Source organism: Symphalangus syndactylus, chromosome 13 (genome assembly GCF_028878055.3).
Source record: "Symphalangus syndactylus isolate Jambi chromosome 13, NHGRI_mSymSyn1-v2.1_pri, whole genome shotgun sequence".
NCBI classification, from domain to species: Eukaryota; Metazoa; Chordata; class Mammalia; order Primates; family Hylobatidae; genus Symphalangus; species Symphalangus syndactylus.
In genome coordinates this window covers 109,576,481-109,593,410 of record NC_072435.2, presented here as the reverse complement: position 1 = coordinate 109,593,410, position 16,930 = coordinate 109,576,481, and the positions used below count along the sequence as shown (strand labels likewise).

Below are 16,930 nucleotides of genomic sequence, written 5' to 3'. Positions count from 1 at the left end.
GGGAAAATCTAGACAAAGTATATCAGTCAGGATTGCAGCAGGAAACAAAGCACTCTGAGCTGGGGTTGGAGCAGAGATGTCTGTAAGAAAGGGGCCGAGGTGTGGCTTGGCTAAGGGAGCCCACAGGGATGTCCAGAGAGTGAGCTCTACAGGAAGAATGCCTTTCCCCCTGCCGGGCCTGGAGGGACATTAGAGGAAAGCGTGTGACCAGAGCTCAGCTGAGAGTTGGAGCCACGAGATAACCTGCAGGAGTGGTGGCTGTGGATTGGGCGTGGCCACTGCAGAGCCACCCAAAGCAAGGAGGCGGGTGGGGACACGTGGAAGGATCCAGTACTCCAGCCTCTCTCTCCTCCATTCCCCTACCCCCCAATGCCAGATCAGAGCCTCTTGCTGGCTGATCCCAACAGGAAGCAAGGAATCTGGGGAGCCCAGGTAAAGCTGTCTATAGAGGTCAGCTTCCCATAGAGGACGGTGGTGGAGAGTGGATCTGCATAGTGTCAGTAACTCAGAGATGAACTTGACCTTCTCACAGTTGCCTTTCACACAGTCACTGTGCTTTTAAAATCTCACAGGTGCACAGACATGCCAGCCCACCACCTGCAGCCTCGAGCCTCCAAAAGAGAGCTTTCGAGCAGTATCTGCTTGCAGAACGAACATTTAAAGTCACCCTGGGGTGGCACTGGCTGTCAGTTCTGTCTGAGCCATGTATGGGCAATTAATGGAATTCCTTAATGCACTTGGCTTTTATTTTGTAACACCTACTGTCAATGGAAAGGCAGGAGCATAGGTCTCACAAACAGCACAGTAAAGGTAAAGATAGGAACTGCAAAGTGAGCCAAAGGTAGAGAGCCTCGAGCCTCATTTGAACCCATCAGACTGAAGTGAATCTTTGAATTCACAATAAAGAATAAACCTAACAAATATGTATGAGATGCTGGGGTGTGGGTAGAAGGTGGGAGGACATCAAATCTAATGTCAAGAGGGCAAGATATAATTAGGGATCTTAATGTTTTTTAGTGCCCTATAAAAATGGTCCTCCCTCCCCAGTTATGCATAGTGAGGAAGCAGAAGTTTCCGATGAAATTTTTGCAGTATTCTTTGCTATCTGAACTCTTGCTACTTGCAGCCTTGAAGTAAGGAACCAGAGAAGTTTGAATAATGCAGTCGCCCACATGATCCAAACTTTATATCTGAAACCCAGGAACTGAATGTGATAGGCTGGTGAGAAATATTTGTGAAGAGCAAGCCTGTGGTGCGTTTGACTCTCCCACATATTCATTTTAGGCATTGCGTGTGGAGGCAGAGGACTGCCCAGGTAGAGGTTTTGCCACTTGCCTTCACAATGGTCATCTCTCTTAGGTCAGTCTCCCTCCCACAGCAGAATCCTATTATGAAGTTAATTATCATGTCAGTCATCTGTTAATTAATGGTCAAATGGGCCTCAGGTGGCAGCCATGTTAACTGTGTTGGCTGATTCGTCAAGATGACTAGTAATAAACAGCAAGCCGGGCACTGAGATTTTTTGGGGGAATGAAGGGGGTATGAAAAGAAGAGAAAATACAGCGTAGGTCTGGGGGCCCATCACAGCCCTTGCACTTGGCCTTGTGCTTCCGCTTCACCCACTGATGTGATTTCCACTTCTCTCTCTCTTAGGAGCGCTGCTTTCCATGGGGTTTGGATTTGTGGAATACAGGAACCCGGAGCAAGCCCAGAAAGCTCTCAAGCAGCTCCAGGTAAAGTGAGGATTCTGTGCTGAGGGCCATGGAGGCGCTTGGCAGGTAGTGGGAGGTCCCGTCAGCCCTCTGAAATTGGGTGAGAATGTGTGTGAAGTCTACACTTGACCAGGCCCATTGCTTTTCCCAGATCTCTACGGGACTGTGGCCCAAGAAAAAATTAAGAACCTTTCCCAACACTCCACGGTCACCATGGTTCATTCATTCGATCCATAGCACTATTATCAAGAGCCTGACATGTGCCAGGGGTGGTGCTAGGCCTGGGAGAGGTTGCTCACGTGGCCCCCTCTTTCTGGTGGGGTAGACAGGCCATGGACCTCTAATAAACATGCAGGACCAGGTCATGAAGACAAAGCTGCGAGTTGAGGGTGGAGGTGGGGCACTTAGGCTGTGTGGTCAGGGAAGGCCTCTCTAAGGAGGTGACAGTTGAGCCCACACCTATTTGGCCAGAAGTCAGCTGCACAGAGATCTGGGAGGGAGGTAGTTGGGGAGTAGGGACCATGTGCAGAGGGTCTGAGGCAGGGGCCGTAAGGTGGGAATGAGCTTAGTACGTTTGAAAAGCTAAGAGGCCACTGTGGCAGGGGCGGCGTGGGGTAGTGGTTCAGGCTGCAGGATGAGGAGAGAGGTGTGCAGGGCAGGATCTTCTAGGCCATTTTACTGCTCAGCCTAAAGGCAGTGGGAGACCATTAGGGGGCTGTGAGCACACTGGCTTCTGCTCCAGCCTCTGCAGCTGCTGATATGGAGAGGGGACGATGGCTGGGGGCAGGGGGCAGGTAGGAGACCCTTAAGTCATCCAGGCTTGGCCAGCGGGGGAGAAGGTGGGGAGAACAGGGCTGAACCAAAAGCTGTTTGGACAGAGACTCAACATCCTATTCAGACAGAGAAGGGAGATATGCCTTCCTGCTAGATCCTAAGTACAAGGACAGATTGAGACTCACTAGCAGGAGGGGAGCTAGGGCTGTGGAGAGCAAAATAGCCTGATTGGCACCATCCCAAAGGGCAAATTTTGCACCACCTATAAGTTCTTTTTTTTTTTTTTTTGAGACGGAGTCTCACTCTGTTGCCCCGGCTGGAGTGCAGTGGTGCGATCTCGGCTCACCGCAAGCTCCGCCTCCCAGGTTCACGCCATTCTCCTGCCTCGGCTTCCAGAGTAGCTGGGACTACAGGCGCCCGCCACCATGCCCGGCTAATTTTTTGTATTTTTAGTAGAGACGGGGTGTCACCGTGTTAGCCAGGATGGTCTCGATCTCCTGACCCCGTGATCTGCCCGCCTCAGCCTCCCAAAGTGCTGGGATTATAGGCATGAGCCACCATGCCCAGCCTAAATTCTAATCCAGAAGCTCTGTGGATGCATCTAATGCATCATGATGCATGGTGCCTGGGATGGCCTTCAGGTAATGTGAAGGAGATGCAGTAGGTGTTAGTAGCTTGAGAAGGTATCCTCTGTTCCCTTCATAATGCCCCACATCCTAGGCCCTTCCTGGTCAGGGGCTGTGTACTCATTTAACTTAAAATTGGCTCTGCAGGTTCAGTGGTCCATGTTTCTCTTTCACGTGATATAAGATTCTATGAAATTTCCCTTTGCATGTGTACTGTATTATGTTCTGGACATCATGTGTGCATGCATATGTGAATATTGCCTCCAAGAATTGTTCCTACGAAGCTCTATGTGCTGTATTTTATGGGAGATTTAAGGGATTTTCAAGGGTAATTTTGCTAATACACCAGTTCTGCCTTGAGGGACCAATGTTAGAACCTAGCTTTAGATGCAACTCCACTAGGATTTAGAATATTTTTCAGGAACATACAAACTAAACCGAACTCTCTCTGCAAGCCAGACCTAAGGGCCTTACTTTGCCTGAACATGCTTATAAACAATGGAAAATTCCATGTCCCTTGAATGACATCTAGGTCAAGGCCTACCCGTGGCTTAAGAGAGCGTCCAAGGGCTGAGTCTCTGACCACCAGCTGCTGCCTGGGCATGGTGTGAGCCATTTCAGGGAAAAACCATCCTCTGTCCTCGAGGCCAGCTAGCCGTGCTCCCCGGGGAACAGTCAGGCTCCCATCTGCGAGCCAGGGCTCTGCTCTGGTGAAGGTCAAGGATTCGGGTGAGTATTTCTCGGGACAGAGAGATGAGCCCTGTTGTCTTCTCTCTTAGGGTCACATCGTGGACGGCCACAAGCTGGAAGTGAGGATCTCGGAACGAGCCACTAAGTGAGTCTTCAGTGTCCTCATTTCCTTTCCTGTGAGCTGGGGCTTCCTGTGCTTGGTGCCAGCCACCCTGGAGGCTGTCTCACAACCCTTAAATGTTCTTTCCACCTATCCCTTTACCATTTAGGACGCTTCCTAATTAAGATGCCTAATTAAGTTGGCATTTACCAAATCCGACCCCGGTTTTCCCAATGAACTACAACAGTGTTAGTCCTTTGGGTGAATGTTTAATGCACAGGGTGTTTTTTTTGTTTTGTTTTGTTTTTTTAATAAGAAAAGGAACAAGTGCAGGAGAAACAGGCAAACAACACTCATCTTGGGATAAATAAACCAAGGAAGAGCTGGAGGTTGCTGGTGCTGTGGATGAACCAGAAGCAGCTGTAAAACCTAGATGTTCTGCTTTATGGGACGTGCTTTCTTAAAGCTGAATGACAGTGCCTACGGTGGCCTCCAGTTAATGTGAAAAAGATTCCGTAGGTGTTAGAGATGGAGGCAGACCAATTTGCCCAATGACCAGTATACTGAAGTAGGGGGATTGTTTGGAGATTTATCTTTGCTCCTCCATTTCTACCTGCTTGTATATCTAAATGAGCTGTTACACCCGACGTGCCTCCAACAGTGTCCGGCACATAACAGGTGCCCAGCGTAAGCCATTATTGTCATTATCATCTACTTGCCTCAGGTGATAAAATGACTGCCTCTAACAGCCCTAGAGCTGGTTTCAGATATTTATTCGGTAGTTTTCAACAAGTTGGTCATTTGTTGTGGTCATCCGGCAAATTAGCTGCCAGCGAATTGACCTTTCTTTTTCCTTCTTTCTTTGTTGTTAATGCTTCCTGTGAGTCCAGCTTGGGCCAGCTCTGGTATTTTTCACCCACTGTGGTCTGTGCTATGTTAAGCATCCTTGGAGGGAAGAAGGCTTGGTACAGAGGCCCTCAGAAGTCTAATGGGGGTTCCTGAGCTGCCAGTATAACAGAAGGAGCTCAGGCTTTGAGCCCCACACCTGTAGTTTCTAATCCAGGAGCTCTGTGACCTTGCATGGGTGACTTTGCCTCTGAAGTGAACGTGCTAACTAGAGGTTGTGTGTTAAGCGTCCAGCACTTGCAGTGCCCATGAGCACTGAGCCGGCAGTGTCTTTCCAGTACCCTATCTCCAGAGAGCCAGCCTGAATTCAGCCTTGCAAGGTCTCACTTCCTAGCCAGTGTTCATGGAACCATTGTTTTACTCAAGAAAAAATTACAGCAAGCCCACTGTGTACCACATCCTCCTCCTAGGCACTGGGGATGGTGTTTCCTTGGGAGTTTACACCCTAGGGCAGTGCTGTTCCATAGAAGCTTCTGCAGCAATGGAAATATTCCACACCTCTTCTGTCCAAGATGGTAGCCAATTGCCACACATGACTGTTTAGCTCTTGAGATGTGGCAGGTGCAACTGTTTTAGCTGTCTATTGCTGCATCACAAAGTATCCCAGAACTTAAAGGCTGAAAAGAAAACATTATCTCATAGTTTCATGGGTCAGGAATTCTGGAGCAGCTTAGCTGGGAATTCTGGCTCAGGGTCTCTCATGAGATTACAGTCAGGATGTGGGCTAGGGCAGCAGTCATCTGAAGGCTCAGCTGGGGCTGGTAGATCTGTTGTTAAGATGACACACTCACATGGCTGCTGGCAGGGGGCCTTAGTTCCTCACCTTGGGGATCTCTTTCTGGGACCGCTTGAGTGTCCTCATGGCATGGCAGCGGGTCTCTCCAGAGTGAGTGATTCAAGAATCGGGAAGAAGGAGGCCACAATATCTTCTACAGTCTAGTCTTAGAATTCACACACCATCCCTCTGCTGCATCCTGCTGGTCACCCAGACCTGCCCTGATACAGCATGGGAAGGGATTACATAGTGCATAAACACCAAGAGCCAGGAATCACTGGGCACCATCTTGGAGCCTGATACCCCAGCAACCGAGGAAGTGAATTTGTAGTTTTGCTGCTTCTATTTTTTTGAGATGGAGTCTCACCCTGTCACCCAGGCTGGACTGCAGTGGTGTGATCTTAACTCACTGCAACCTCTGCCTCCTGGGTTCAAGCAATTCTCATGCCTCAGCCTCCCAAGTAACTGGGATTATAGGCGCCTGCCACCACACCTGGCTAATTTTTGTATTTTCAGTAGAGACAGGGTTTCACTATGTTGGCCCGGCTGGTCTTGAACTCCTGACCTCAGGTGATCCACCTAAGCCTCCCAAAGTGTTGGGATTACAGGTGTGAGCCACCGTGCCCAGCCTAGTTTTGCTTCATTTTAATTTAGATTTAACTAGCCACATGTGGCTGGTGGCTGCCATATGAGACAGCATAGCCCCAGAATGACAAGACAAAAAAAGAAAAGAAACATGATTAAAAGTATAATGTACTAGCACAGGGATCAGTGCCAGGAAAAGAAATGAAGCTGGGGGCTGTGGGTGAGGGGGTTGCCGTTTTGATGGAGACAGGGAAGGCCTGTGAGGAGGTGACATGGAGCAGGCCTGAAGGAGGTAAGTCCTAACATGGTCATTATCATAACAGCTGCTATTTATTGAATGTTTACCACATTCTGGGTCCAGTGCTGAGTCTGCTTATTAAATCTTCAAACAATCAAATTAGTTTGGCCTATCATTACACCCATTCTACAGTGGAGGAAACGGAGGCCCAGAGAGGCCATGCTGCTTGCCCAAGATCACAGAGATCCTGAGTGTCCGATTTGGCATTCACACCCAGCTTGTTAACTCCCAGCCTTGCTCACTTCCCTACCCTGTTTTGATGGAGTGGGAGGTTTCCCTGGGAGAGCAGGGGGACAGGTAAGGTAGCACTGCATTGGGGATGGCCTTGAACCTGGGCTAAGAGTGTCCTTGCTCGCCACCTGGTCCATCTCCATGGTTAGGCCCACGCATGTTCCTCCTCAGGTTATTGATGAAGTGTCACGAGATCTTTGGAAACCAACTAGGGTCTTTCTTTGCAACTGGAGAGAAAGACACAATGGAGATTGGGTTCTGTGAGAAACCAGCCCCACCCTTAGCGGGGCTCCTGAAGTCCCTGGTGGCCCCAGAGTCTCTCAAATGAAGGGCAGCAGCCACCCAAGCACGGATGTGTTCCCCTGACGTCTGCAGCTGTTTTGGGTCCTATCACCTGGTGGGAGACGGCCTTCCTCTCCTTTCACGTTGGTTCTCCACCCCACGCACACTCCTTGAATCCATCACCTGAATATTCTGATGGAGGCGCAGTGGAGTCAATGTTGGGCAGGAGCTGCTGAAGCCCCGAATAACTCGGACCCTCTCCCCCCACCCTCCAGGCCAGCCGTGACATTGGCTCGGAAGAAACAAGTTCCCAGAAAGCAGACCACCTCCAAGATCCTGGTGCGGAACATCCCCTTCCAGGCCCACAGCCGGGAGATCCGAGAGCTCTTCAGGTGAGAAGCGCCCATTTAGTCCAGGGGACTGGCGTGTGGGCGGGGAGCCTGCCCGAGTCTCAGGGAAGGTGGCCTTTGGGTCCTGGATGGTTCCATTGCAGGCCGGCGCAGTGGTCTTTCAAAGGTCATCTTTTGGCTGCTTTTGATTTCTCTCCCTTAATCTCAGATGTGGCTCCCCAGAGCATTGTGCAGGAAAAAAGTCGAAACAGCCAGGCTTCCCCCTCTCTGAGGCAGATGGAGAAAGGGCAGGCAGGCTTCCCTGTCCCCATCCACAAGGTGCAAGAGGGGCAGTGGCCCCAGTGGCTAAAACCCAGCCCTACCCATGATCTGCTTGAAATTTCCTCCGTCCAGGCCATCCCTTTGGTTTAAGGTGCTGGTTTTCCACCTTAGCCACACATTCCAGCCACCTGGAGATGGCTAAAATACACCTTTGCTGAGGCTGCACCCCCCACAGTGTTGGATTCCATTTTTCAGCAGTGGGCTCCAGACATCGGTGTTTTGCTAAAAGCTCCCCAGGGGATCCTAATGTCCAGCTGGGGTTGGGGCCCAGTGGCCTAAATGGCTCTATGGAAACGAAGGTGAATTACCTGCACACATAAAGCAGTCCATCAGCACCTGCTTGCACAGGGATGGAAAACGCAGCTGTCGCAGGGACCCAGCCGGTAACGGCAGCGGGCTGGGTGAGAACTGAGCAGCAGGCGGGCCTCTCTCTGGTCATCCAGCTGGGATGCCACACAGGAACTCAGGCTTTGTAAGACCAGTTCCCATGTTTTGAAAGAGAAACCAGCCATGTGGATTCTTAAGGAGAATTCATCAGCAACTAACTCACTTTTTAAAAACAAGACAAGTCTGGCCTGCCCCAGGGCCCCTAGTTGGTGATCCCTACGCTGCCGTGTTACAATGTTTGGCTTTTCAGATTAGGTAGGCACCACCCAGCACCAAGCCATGAATGAAAGAAATGTCCTCATATCAGGGCCTAAGAAGGGAATGCTTGAAGCCAAGGCCCCCCGCCAGGCGTGGGCAGGGTAGTAGAGAGACCATCTAGCTCTCAGAATGTAACAGCAGATGAAGTCAGCTTCACCCAAACACATTGTTGAGGCTTGGGTGGGATCCAGGACTGCTCGGGGGACCTGCAGCACTGTGGCCTGCGCGTGGGTGAACATTTAGGATTCTACACACTAGGTCTCGTTCGTTCATTCTATGCTTGCACAAGGGTCCGAGAGTGAAACCTCTGTTAGAGTTGCCCATTGGCATCTTGCAAGGTAATCTGTGGATACAAAATAAGCCTTGTGTTTTGGAGAGGGGAAAGAATTATCTTTGTGTGCCATCTACCTTCTTTGCTCTCACTCTGTAGTTTGAAGAATAAGAAGTCATTTGGGGAACTTCAGAAATCTTTGTCCTGCTTTTCCCCTCTGTTTGTTCTAAATCATACACTAGTATTCAGTTCATAAACAGGTGTGGTGTGTGGTGAGCTGGGATCTGAGGCAGAGACCAATCCTGCCTGTATCTGGGAAGCAGGATCTTAGCTATGATCCCCGGGTATCCTGCACAGCAGGAACAGCCTGGCGAGATGGGGTCATGACCTGGGGAGGATGTTTCCCATTTCCCCAAACCTCGGTTGATCAGTCATCCCTCCAGGAAGGTACATATCCTTAGCCTCTCGGTATGTCTGCTTGTTTTAACATGCTCTGCTTTTTAAAAGGAGTCCAATTTAAGAACTGCCAGATTAAAACGGGCTTGCTAAGAAGAGCGCATGTTGATTGGGAAATAATATCCCACCGAAATGACAGTTTCACTTGGTTCTGCAGTATATTTAGGATGACACTTATCCGGGGAAACAAAAGACCACAAGGGAAGAGAGAGCACTTTGTTTGATCTCATGTATTATATTTATTTTTAGAAGACAGGGAATTAGTGTCCACTGAACATAATTACATGTGGTGACTCTTCTCCTTGCCATTGTTCTGATGAGAGTTTTCTTAAACCCCTGGAAACGTAAGCCCTTCTTGGAGGGCCGTACCTGCTATTGTTGTTCACTCCGGCTGGGGATGTAAGGCAATTCCTCGTTGCAGACAGCAGGGGTCGCTGTGGGCCTTCTCAGGGACTTCGAGATTGTCCAGGGACGCCCAAGACAGGATTTCAGACAAAGCCACTGGCCAGTAAAGGTCATTAGGCAGGAGGAGGTTTCAGGGTTTTGGGGAACCAAGCTGGTCCATTTGGCCAGGCAGGTTCTATGGGTTTCTCCTACCAGGTGTAGTAAAAATCACAACTCCCTTTTATTACACGCTTGCTGTGTGTAGGGCTCTGAGCTTGAATGCCTTCCCGTGCAGAATCACCTCCTTTAAGCCACACAGCAGCCCTGCGAGGGATGGATGTTGTCATCCCTTTTGCACCCAGACAGAAACTGGAGATGGAAACTAGGGAGATGGAGTGTCCTGCCTGGGACTATGCCACTGAACAGGGATTTGGATCTAAGTCAGCCTAACCCAGAGCCCCGGCTTGGAGCCACTCCTCTCTGCTGCCTGTTCTCTTGGGTCTAGAAGGAATTGTCTTCCTCTAGATCATTCCAGTGGGACCAAATGACAGCGAGTGTGTCATTTGTACCAGGCACTGTGCTAGGCACGAGGCATGTAGCCATTTCAGGAGAGACTCGGGTCTCTCTGTGGGGGACCAGAGAGGAAACTGACAGTGACAGCCAGTGGGACAGGTGTGCAGGTGAGAGTGCAGGGCTCCGGAGGGCATTCTCCGGGCAGGGCCTCAAGCTACCCCGCCTGCTGGAGGGGAGAGGAGGCGGCCTCCTAGCCCGAGGCAACAGTGCCTGGGGCCCTTCCCGGAGGCCACCAGCCTTCCACTCGGGCCTCAGTGCACCGCACTCCAGCGCCTTAACTAACCAGCCCTGGGTTAAACCAGACAGGCATCAAGAGGCACTGCATTTCCGTGTTTCTGTGGGATTGCTGTCTAGGGCAACTCAAGGATTATGCTTTTGGAAACTGAGAGAGAGGCACAGCAGTGGATTTGCGGACAGCGATTCTCATCTTCTCTGTGACTCTCTTTTCAGACCTCAGTTTCCCCGGCATAAACTAGTGGTAGTAACACTGTGACAACATACACTAATTTGTAATGATGCGGTGGTAATATGCGTGAGGGTTGATTTCTTTCTCATGTCCCCAGCCCTGTGCGCTGCAGTGCCTCATGTTTCTGGCCCGGTAAAGTAGTTTCATGTCTCTGTTTCTCAGTGAAGAAACCAGCTCCGGAGCCCAAATTCCACCCACTGGGTCATCAGATGACTCAGGCCGCCACCCTGCTCAGCGGCCTCAAGGACTATAAGGATTAAATGATATTGTGCAAATGAGGCACTTAATCCAGCCCCTGGCAGGGTAGCAGGCAGTTAATAAATGTTGACTGTGGTGTTCAACAGCACCAAACCAGTGAAGCCAGGATTTGAATCCAGGGTTTGAATCCGACTTTATAGACAGAACGGCAGTGCTAAAGCCTTGAAGGTCCTGGGCAGCATTTTCCTGTTTTATGTTTTTGTTTTTTTTTCTGCAAAGGAAGGCTGTAATCCTGTAATCCTCTCTTTCTGCCCCATTCATCTATGTTCTGGGGCAGAGAGTCAGGAAGGACCTTGAGCGACAGGCTGAGCCAGCCCTCCCTTTACCTCCCAAAAGGAAATGTGGAAGACACACAAATGGGGGTGTCCCAGACTGTGCAAGTGTGCATGTACACACAAACTTCTCACCCTACCACTCGAACAAGGACAGAAATGGCCGGTGGTCAGCTCACCTGGCAGGTGCCCAGAGTCTTAGGTCAGTATGGATCTAAAAGAAGAGACTGGGCTTCCCACCATCACCCCATCTGAGTTTGCTCTGGAGTAGGGGTGTTGCGCATGTGTGTTTTGCCATGTTGTTTATTTTCCTCTTTCCCCATCTCCACCAGGAAGTGCCCAGGGCAGAGAGGCAGTTCAGGGCCTGGATCGGGCCTAAGTGTGTACATGCAAATGAAGCTCACACTTGGGGCTCTCCTGCTGATACACAGCAGCTGTGTGCAGAGCTCAAGCGTTTGGTGGAGAGGGTCTTATTTCCGCCCCCATTTCAAAAGCTGGAAGTGGTGTTAAAAACAGAGCTGGCTAATACAGGCATCAGGGAGGCATGGGACATGGGGTGAACCACGTCCCACGCAGTCTTTGTATCAGTTTGTCCACACAGCAGCCCAGCGTGGTAAGACTGTTGTTAAACCTGCCTTCTAGATGAAGAAACTAGGGTACAGACAGTAACGGTGCTATTCCTAGATGGACCCTCGTCTTGCCCATTTCTGTCATAGTCCATGGGGCAGCCTGGTTTGAGCCACCTGGGTTCTGGCAGGCAGTACCCTCCATCTTCCAGGAAGGAGGTTCTGCAAACAGGGTTGGCCTCACACTTGGTTAAATGCACTGCTGTCACCATCTTGAAATTCTTAGTAATGTTTGAACAAGGAGTCCTGGATTTTTATTTTGCACCAGGCCCTGCAAATTATATAGCTAGTTCTGCCTGCGAACCAGTGGAAGAATCGGGAAGTTTGGAGCCTGGGTGTAGTGACCATTGGCCAGGCTTAGTTTGCTCGTCTGCAGGGTGGGAATGACAAGTGTGTCTGCCTCCCCTGCCTCCCTCCCGAGACGGTGAAAGGCTCAGGGAGAGGGTGGGTGGACAGGTTGACCAAAGGAGGGAGGCATTTATGGGAGCTTGTCTGTCATTGTCATGATCATCACTAAGGCCCTCTGGATTACTGCTAAGGAGCGCGTTTCAGACCTGCCTCTCTGAGGATGGCATGGGAATGTCCATGTAGCTCTGAAGTCCAGGCCAGGTCAAGTCATGGTGAAGAGTGAGTTCTGGCGATAAATCTGTGGGTTCAAGGCACTTCTCTCCCTTCCTCTGCTATGTCATGTTAGCTCTCCGGGCCTCAGTTTTCCTCATCTGTAAAATGGGGATGAAAAGAACCAGCCTTACAGCTGGGTGATAAAAGATGAGTCAAGTATGTGAGACACCTAGCGTAGTGCCGGGCTCATGAAAAGCTCCCAGCCAGCGTAGCTGTTATTACTGTGTTTCCTTCTGGTGGTCTGCCATGTCAGGAACACTGTTCGGGGTTACGTTTAGGAAGACAGAGTCGAGTGGGTCTGGAGGTGAGAAGGAAGGCTTGGGTGGCTCACGCTTAGCCTGTCCATACACAGTACTCCAGAGTCCCCCGGCTCACTTTCCACCTGTGAGCTTCCGCTGTCTTCTCTGTGGGAAGCTGGCATCCACAGGTTCACAGTCAAGACCCAATTTCACTTTCTTCCTTTACCACTCCCGCCCTTCCTTTTTACCAACAGGTGGTTCACGTCGCCTTCCAGCCATTGGAGTCAGGTGGACATTTGTGAGAGAGTTACCTTCTTGGTTGGGGCTTTGGGCAATTCGCTTTTCCTTGAGCATGGCCCCTGAGAGAAAATCGCCTGCATGGCCATCACCAGGGTAGCAAATGCTAAAAGTCTGTTTCTGCACTTTGGGAGGCCAAAGCAGGAGGATCCTTTGAAGCTAGGAATTCGAAACTATGCTGGACAGCATAGCAAGAACCCATCCCTACAACAAATACAAAAATTAGCTGAACAGTGTGGCACTCCTGTAGTCCCAGTTAGGAGGCTGAGGCAGGAAAATTGTTTGAGTCTGGGGGTCTGAGTTTGCAGTGAGCTATAGTCGGGCCACTGCACTCCAGCCTGTGCAACAGAGTGAGACCTTCTCTCTAAAAAAATAGAATAAAATGAGGCCTTCAGCACACTCCAGCGTACTCTTCCACTGACTAACTCCTGACCCCTGGCCAGGGTAGCTGGGACATTCTGACTGGCTCACTGTCATGTCCATAGGTGCCTGCTACATAGCTGGTGCTGTGATAATGTTTGTGGAGTGCATACCCACTGTGTGAAGCCTTTCTCTATACAATCCTGGTAGGAACACGAAGTGTAAGGCACAGAGAGGTTCAGGAGTCTGCCCGAGGTCACACAGCTCTGAGGCAGCACAACCAGCTCTCCCTCCAGAGCTTCACTTATCACCCTGACTCCTGCCATGGGTCAGGGATGTCTGGTGAGAGCAGGCAGCGATTGCAGGCTGGCAGATGGAGAGCCACTTTTCTCCTTTTATCTCAGCATCTTTTTTTTTTTTTCTGCTATTTTCTTCCTCAAGGTGTGAACCACCTGCTAGGGTGTGAATGGGCGAGAGTTCACAACAGGTTTCTGGAGATCTTAATTACATGGCTTGCATCTCCTGTCCCCCCCACCCCTGTTGTGCCTGCTTTGTGGGCAGCGTCTGTCCGTCCCTGGCCTCCTGGCTGTCTCATTTCCTCTTGCAGTGGCCGTGCCGGTGGGGGGAGGGCCGAGGACAGCTCGCTCGCCCATGTTCCCCACACACACCTCCCTTCTCTCCCCCACGCAGGCATGGGGTCACTGTCCAGTTGACTCCTGGTTGTCAGCAGTACTTTTCCAAAAGCTTCGAGCCCTTTGAACCCTTTCATCTGCTAGGGCAGAGACACAGAGCAGGGTGGGGGAGGACTTCCCATTCTCCAGGCTTTCCCTGAAGAAACTGCAAAAATCAGGTTCAGGCAGCTCCTGAGAGCCAGCCAGGCAGGATGGGTTGAGTGAGGTGTGTGGGGTGGAGAAAACCTTTAGCCAAGTTCTCAAAGGGATGGGTGAGGAGGATGAGGCTGACCCCAGGTGTCTCTCCTCTGCACAGGTCGTCTCCTCCCAAATCCTCCTCCCCAGAAAGGCCCTAGGTCAGGGGGCATCACAGCCACTGACCAACTCCAGCTATGCTTGCTCATTATTACCTGGTGCTTTGGGGATTCCGCAGCAGAGTTAAGAGCTTGCAACCTCATCCATATGACCTCATCCTACCTTGATGAGGTATTTCCAAATATCGATGCTCTGGCCCTGGCTGGGAAAAGTTTGCCAACCCCTGGACTCAGTTAAACACAAGGCCTAAGTGGGGATGTGATACATCCTCACAGAGCACTGGGAACATGAAGTCAGAGAACGGGGTTTGTGGTCTTCTAGTTTCAGTTACACAAATAAGGTATTTTTTTCCTCCCCTTATAAAACATACAGGGTTACAAATAAAGCTAAGTCCTGTTGACCCCCTCGGAGGACTGGCCGCGAGGACCGGGTCATTTCCCCACTCTACCCAGTTTTCCTATCAGGATATTCCCACTCTTCCTACTTTGCTGTGGTTTGAAAGGACGGAATGAATGCGTGCTTTCATTCCTTCAGTGTGCACGGGACGCCTCCTGTCTCCTCTGCACCACGGGAGATGCAGATTTATTCCCCTGGCATTCCTCTGGCATTGATGGAGCCTCTCTCTCTACCAGGTGCATTGCTCGGCACTGGGAAGGTGGCTGTGAATAAGGCAAAGTTCCTGCCCTCGTGGCTCTTATGTTCTAATGGTGGTTGGCAGTAGGGGCAGTAAACAAGTGAACAAATAAATTCTGTGACTTGGTGGCATGAGCGCTCTGAAGACAGTTAAAGCAAGAGGTAGGAGGGATGAGAATGAGACCAGTACCGGTTTCTGTGGCTGCCATGACAACATGCCACAAATGGGGGTCTTAAAAGAGCAGACATGTATTCTCACAGTTCCAGAAGCCAGAAGTCCCAGTTCAAGGTGTGGGCAGGGCCGTGCTGCCTCCGAAGGCTACAGTGGGGATCCTTCCTCGCCTCCTTCTGCTCCTGGCAGCTGCTGCCAATCCCTGCTATTGCTTGGCATGGGGCTGTGTCAGTCCTGTCTCTGCCTCTGTCGTCTCTGGTGTTCTTCCTTCTGTGCCTTCTCCTGATAAGGACACCAGGCATTGCATCGAGGACCCACACTAATCCATATGACCCCATCTGACCTTGATCACATCTGCAGAGGTCCTATTTCTAAGTAAGGTCACATTACAGGTTTCAAGTAGACGTCATTTGGGAGACACCCAGTGCAGGGAATCTTAGATTGGGCAGTTAGGTAAGGCTTCTCCAAGCAGGGGACATTTGTGTGGAGACCTGGGTTGTGATGGAGTGAGCACGTGCAGATCCAGAGATAGTAAATGCCGAGCCCTGACGAGGCAAGACCAGCCTTGCCCCGTGTGATTGCCAGCTAGCATGCATGCAGAAAAGTGCACCGATCCTAGGCGGACAGTATGGCAGGTGGTCACAAATTCAGCACCACTGTGTAACCAGCACCTGGCTCAAGAGGCAGAGCATTTCCAGCTAGCCCCTGCCCAGCACCTCCTGCCAGTCATTACCTGCCCCCCACCAAGAGCAGCCACTCTCTTAACTTCGAAAAACATGTATTAGTTGCCTGTTTTTATACTTTCTGTAAATGGAACTGGAACATATATTCTCATTTGTGTCTGGCTTCTTTGCTCATCATTCTGTTTCTGAGATCCGCACTTGTTACGTTGCAGTTGTAATCCGTTCGTTGTTGTGACTGTCTAGAATTCCATCGTGTGAATATGTTGCAATATACTTACCCATTTTACCAGTGAGCATTTGGGTAGTTGGCAGGGTTTGGGCTATTTCAAATACTGCTCCTGTGAGCATTGCTTTGGCATCTACATGCATGCGTCCCTGTAGAGTGTATGTGTAGGTATGGACTTGCAGGCTCACAGGGTATGCATATTTTAGCTTTAGTAGATATTTATTTCCAGGCAGATTTCCAAAGTGGTTGTATCAGTTTGCGCTTCCTTCCATGGTCAGTTTATGGTGTTCTGGTGCCCCTCATCCTCGTCCACACTTGGTGTTGTCTGTCTTTTCCTTAGCCATTCTGGTAGGTGGATAATGGCTACAGTGGTATTACCATATTATGGTTCTAATTTGTGCTTCCCTGATAGTTCAGGAAGTCAAATATTTTCTCATATGTTTATGAGCCATTTGGATATCTACTGTCTCTTGTGGGATGTCTGTTCAAGTCTTTTGCCCACTTTCTAAAAACTGGCTTGTATGATTTTTAAATTTATTTTTCTTTTCAATTTTCTAATTACTTTTTATTTAAGTTTCTGTATTCTGGACTGTGTGATTGTAGTGTCTCCCATTCTGTGGGTTGCTTTCACCTTCTCAGTGGTATCCTTTGATGAACAGAGGCTCTTCACTTAGATATTGTCACTGTCATTTTTTCTCCTTTCTGGTTATAACTTTTTGTGTCTGCTAAGAGATCCTTGCCTCCTCTGAGCTCATGAAGGTGGCCACCTATATTTTTCTCTAAAAGGAAAGGCTTCTCCTTGACCCTTCACATCAAGGTATGCATTCCATCTGGCATTGATTTTTGTATATGGCGTGAGGTACAGACCAAGGAGCACTTTTTTTCCACTTGGATATTCAGTTGGCCCAATATCATTTATTGCAAAGACCATTCTTTCCTCTCTCTCTGCAGCATTGATTTTGTCATAAATCAGGTGATTGTGTGTGAGGGTCTGCTTCTGACTCTAATCTGCTCCCCGGGTCTATTTGTCTGCCCCGTGCCAATACCAACCTGTGTTAATTACCAAGGCTTTGTAATAGACTTGATATCCAGTGGCTTTGTTCTTTCTCATG

The 16,930-nt window shown here is 50.0% G+C and overlaps 1 protein-coding gene across 1 annotated transcript in view; it reads left to right on the top strand.

Moving 5' to 3' along the window:
* RBM19 (RNA binding motif protein 19) overlaps positions 1-16,930 on the top strand; it is a 142,445-nt gene that overhangs the window by 44,620 nt on the left and 80,895 nt on the right. The window contains exons 19-21 of the mRNA XM_055236336.2: positions 1,654-1,733; positions 3,892-3,947; positions 7,255-7,371. Of these exons, the coding sequence (XP_055092311.1) occupies positions 1,654-1,733; positions 3,892-3,947; positions 7,255-7,371 (253 nt within the window). The remainder of the gene's footprint in view (positions 1-1,653; positions 1,734-3,891; positions 3,948-7,254; positions 7,372-16,930) is intronic.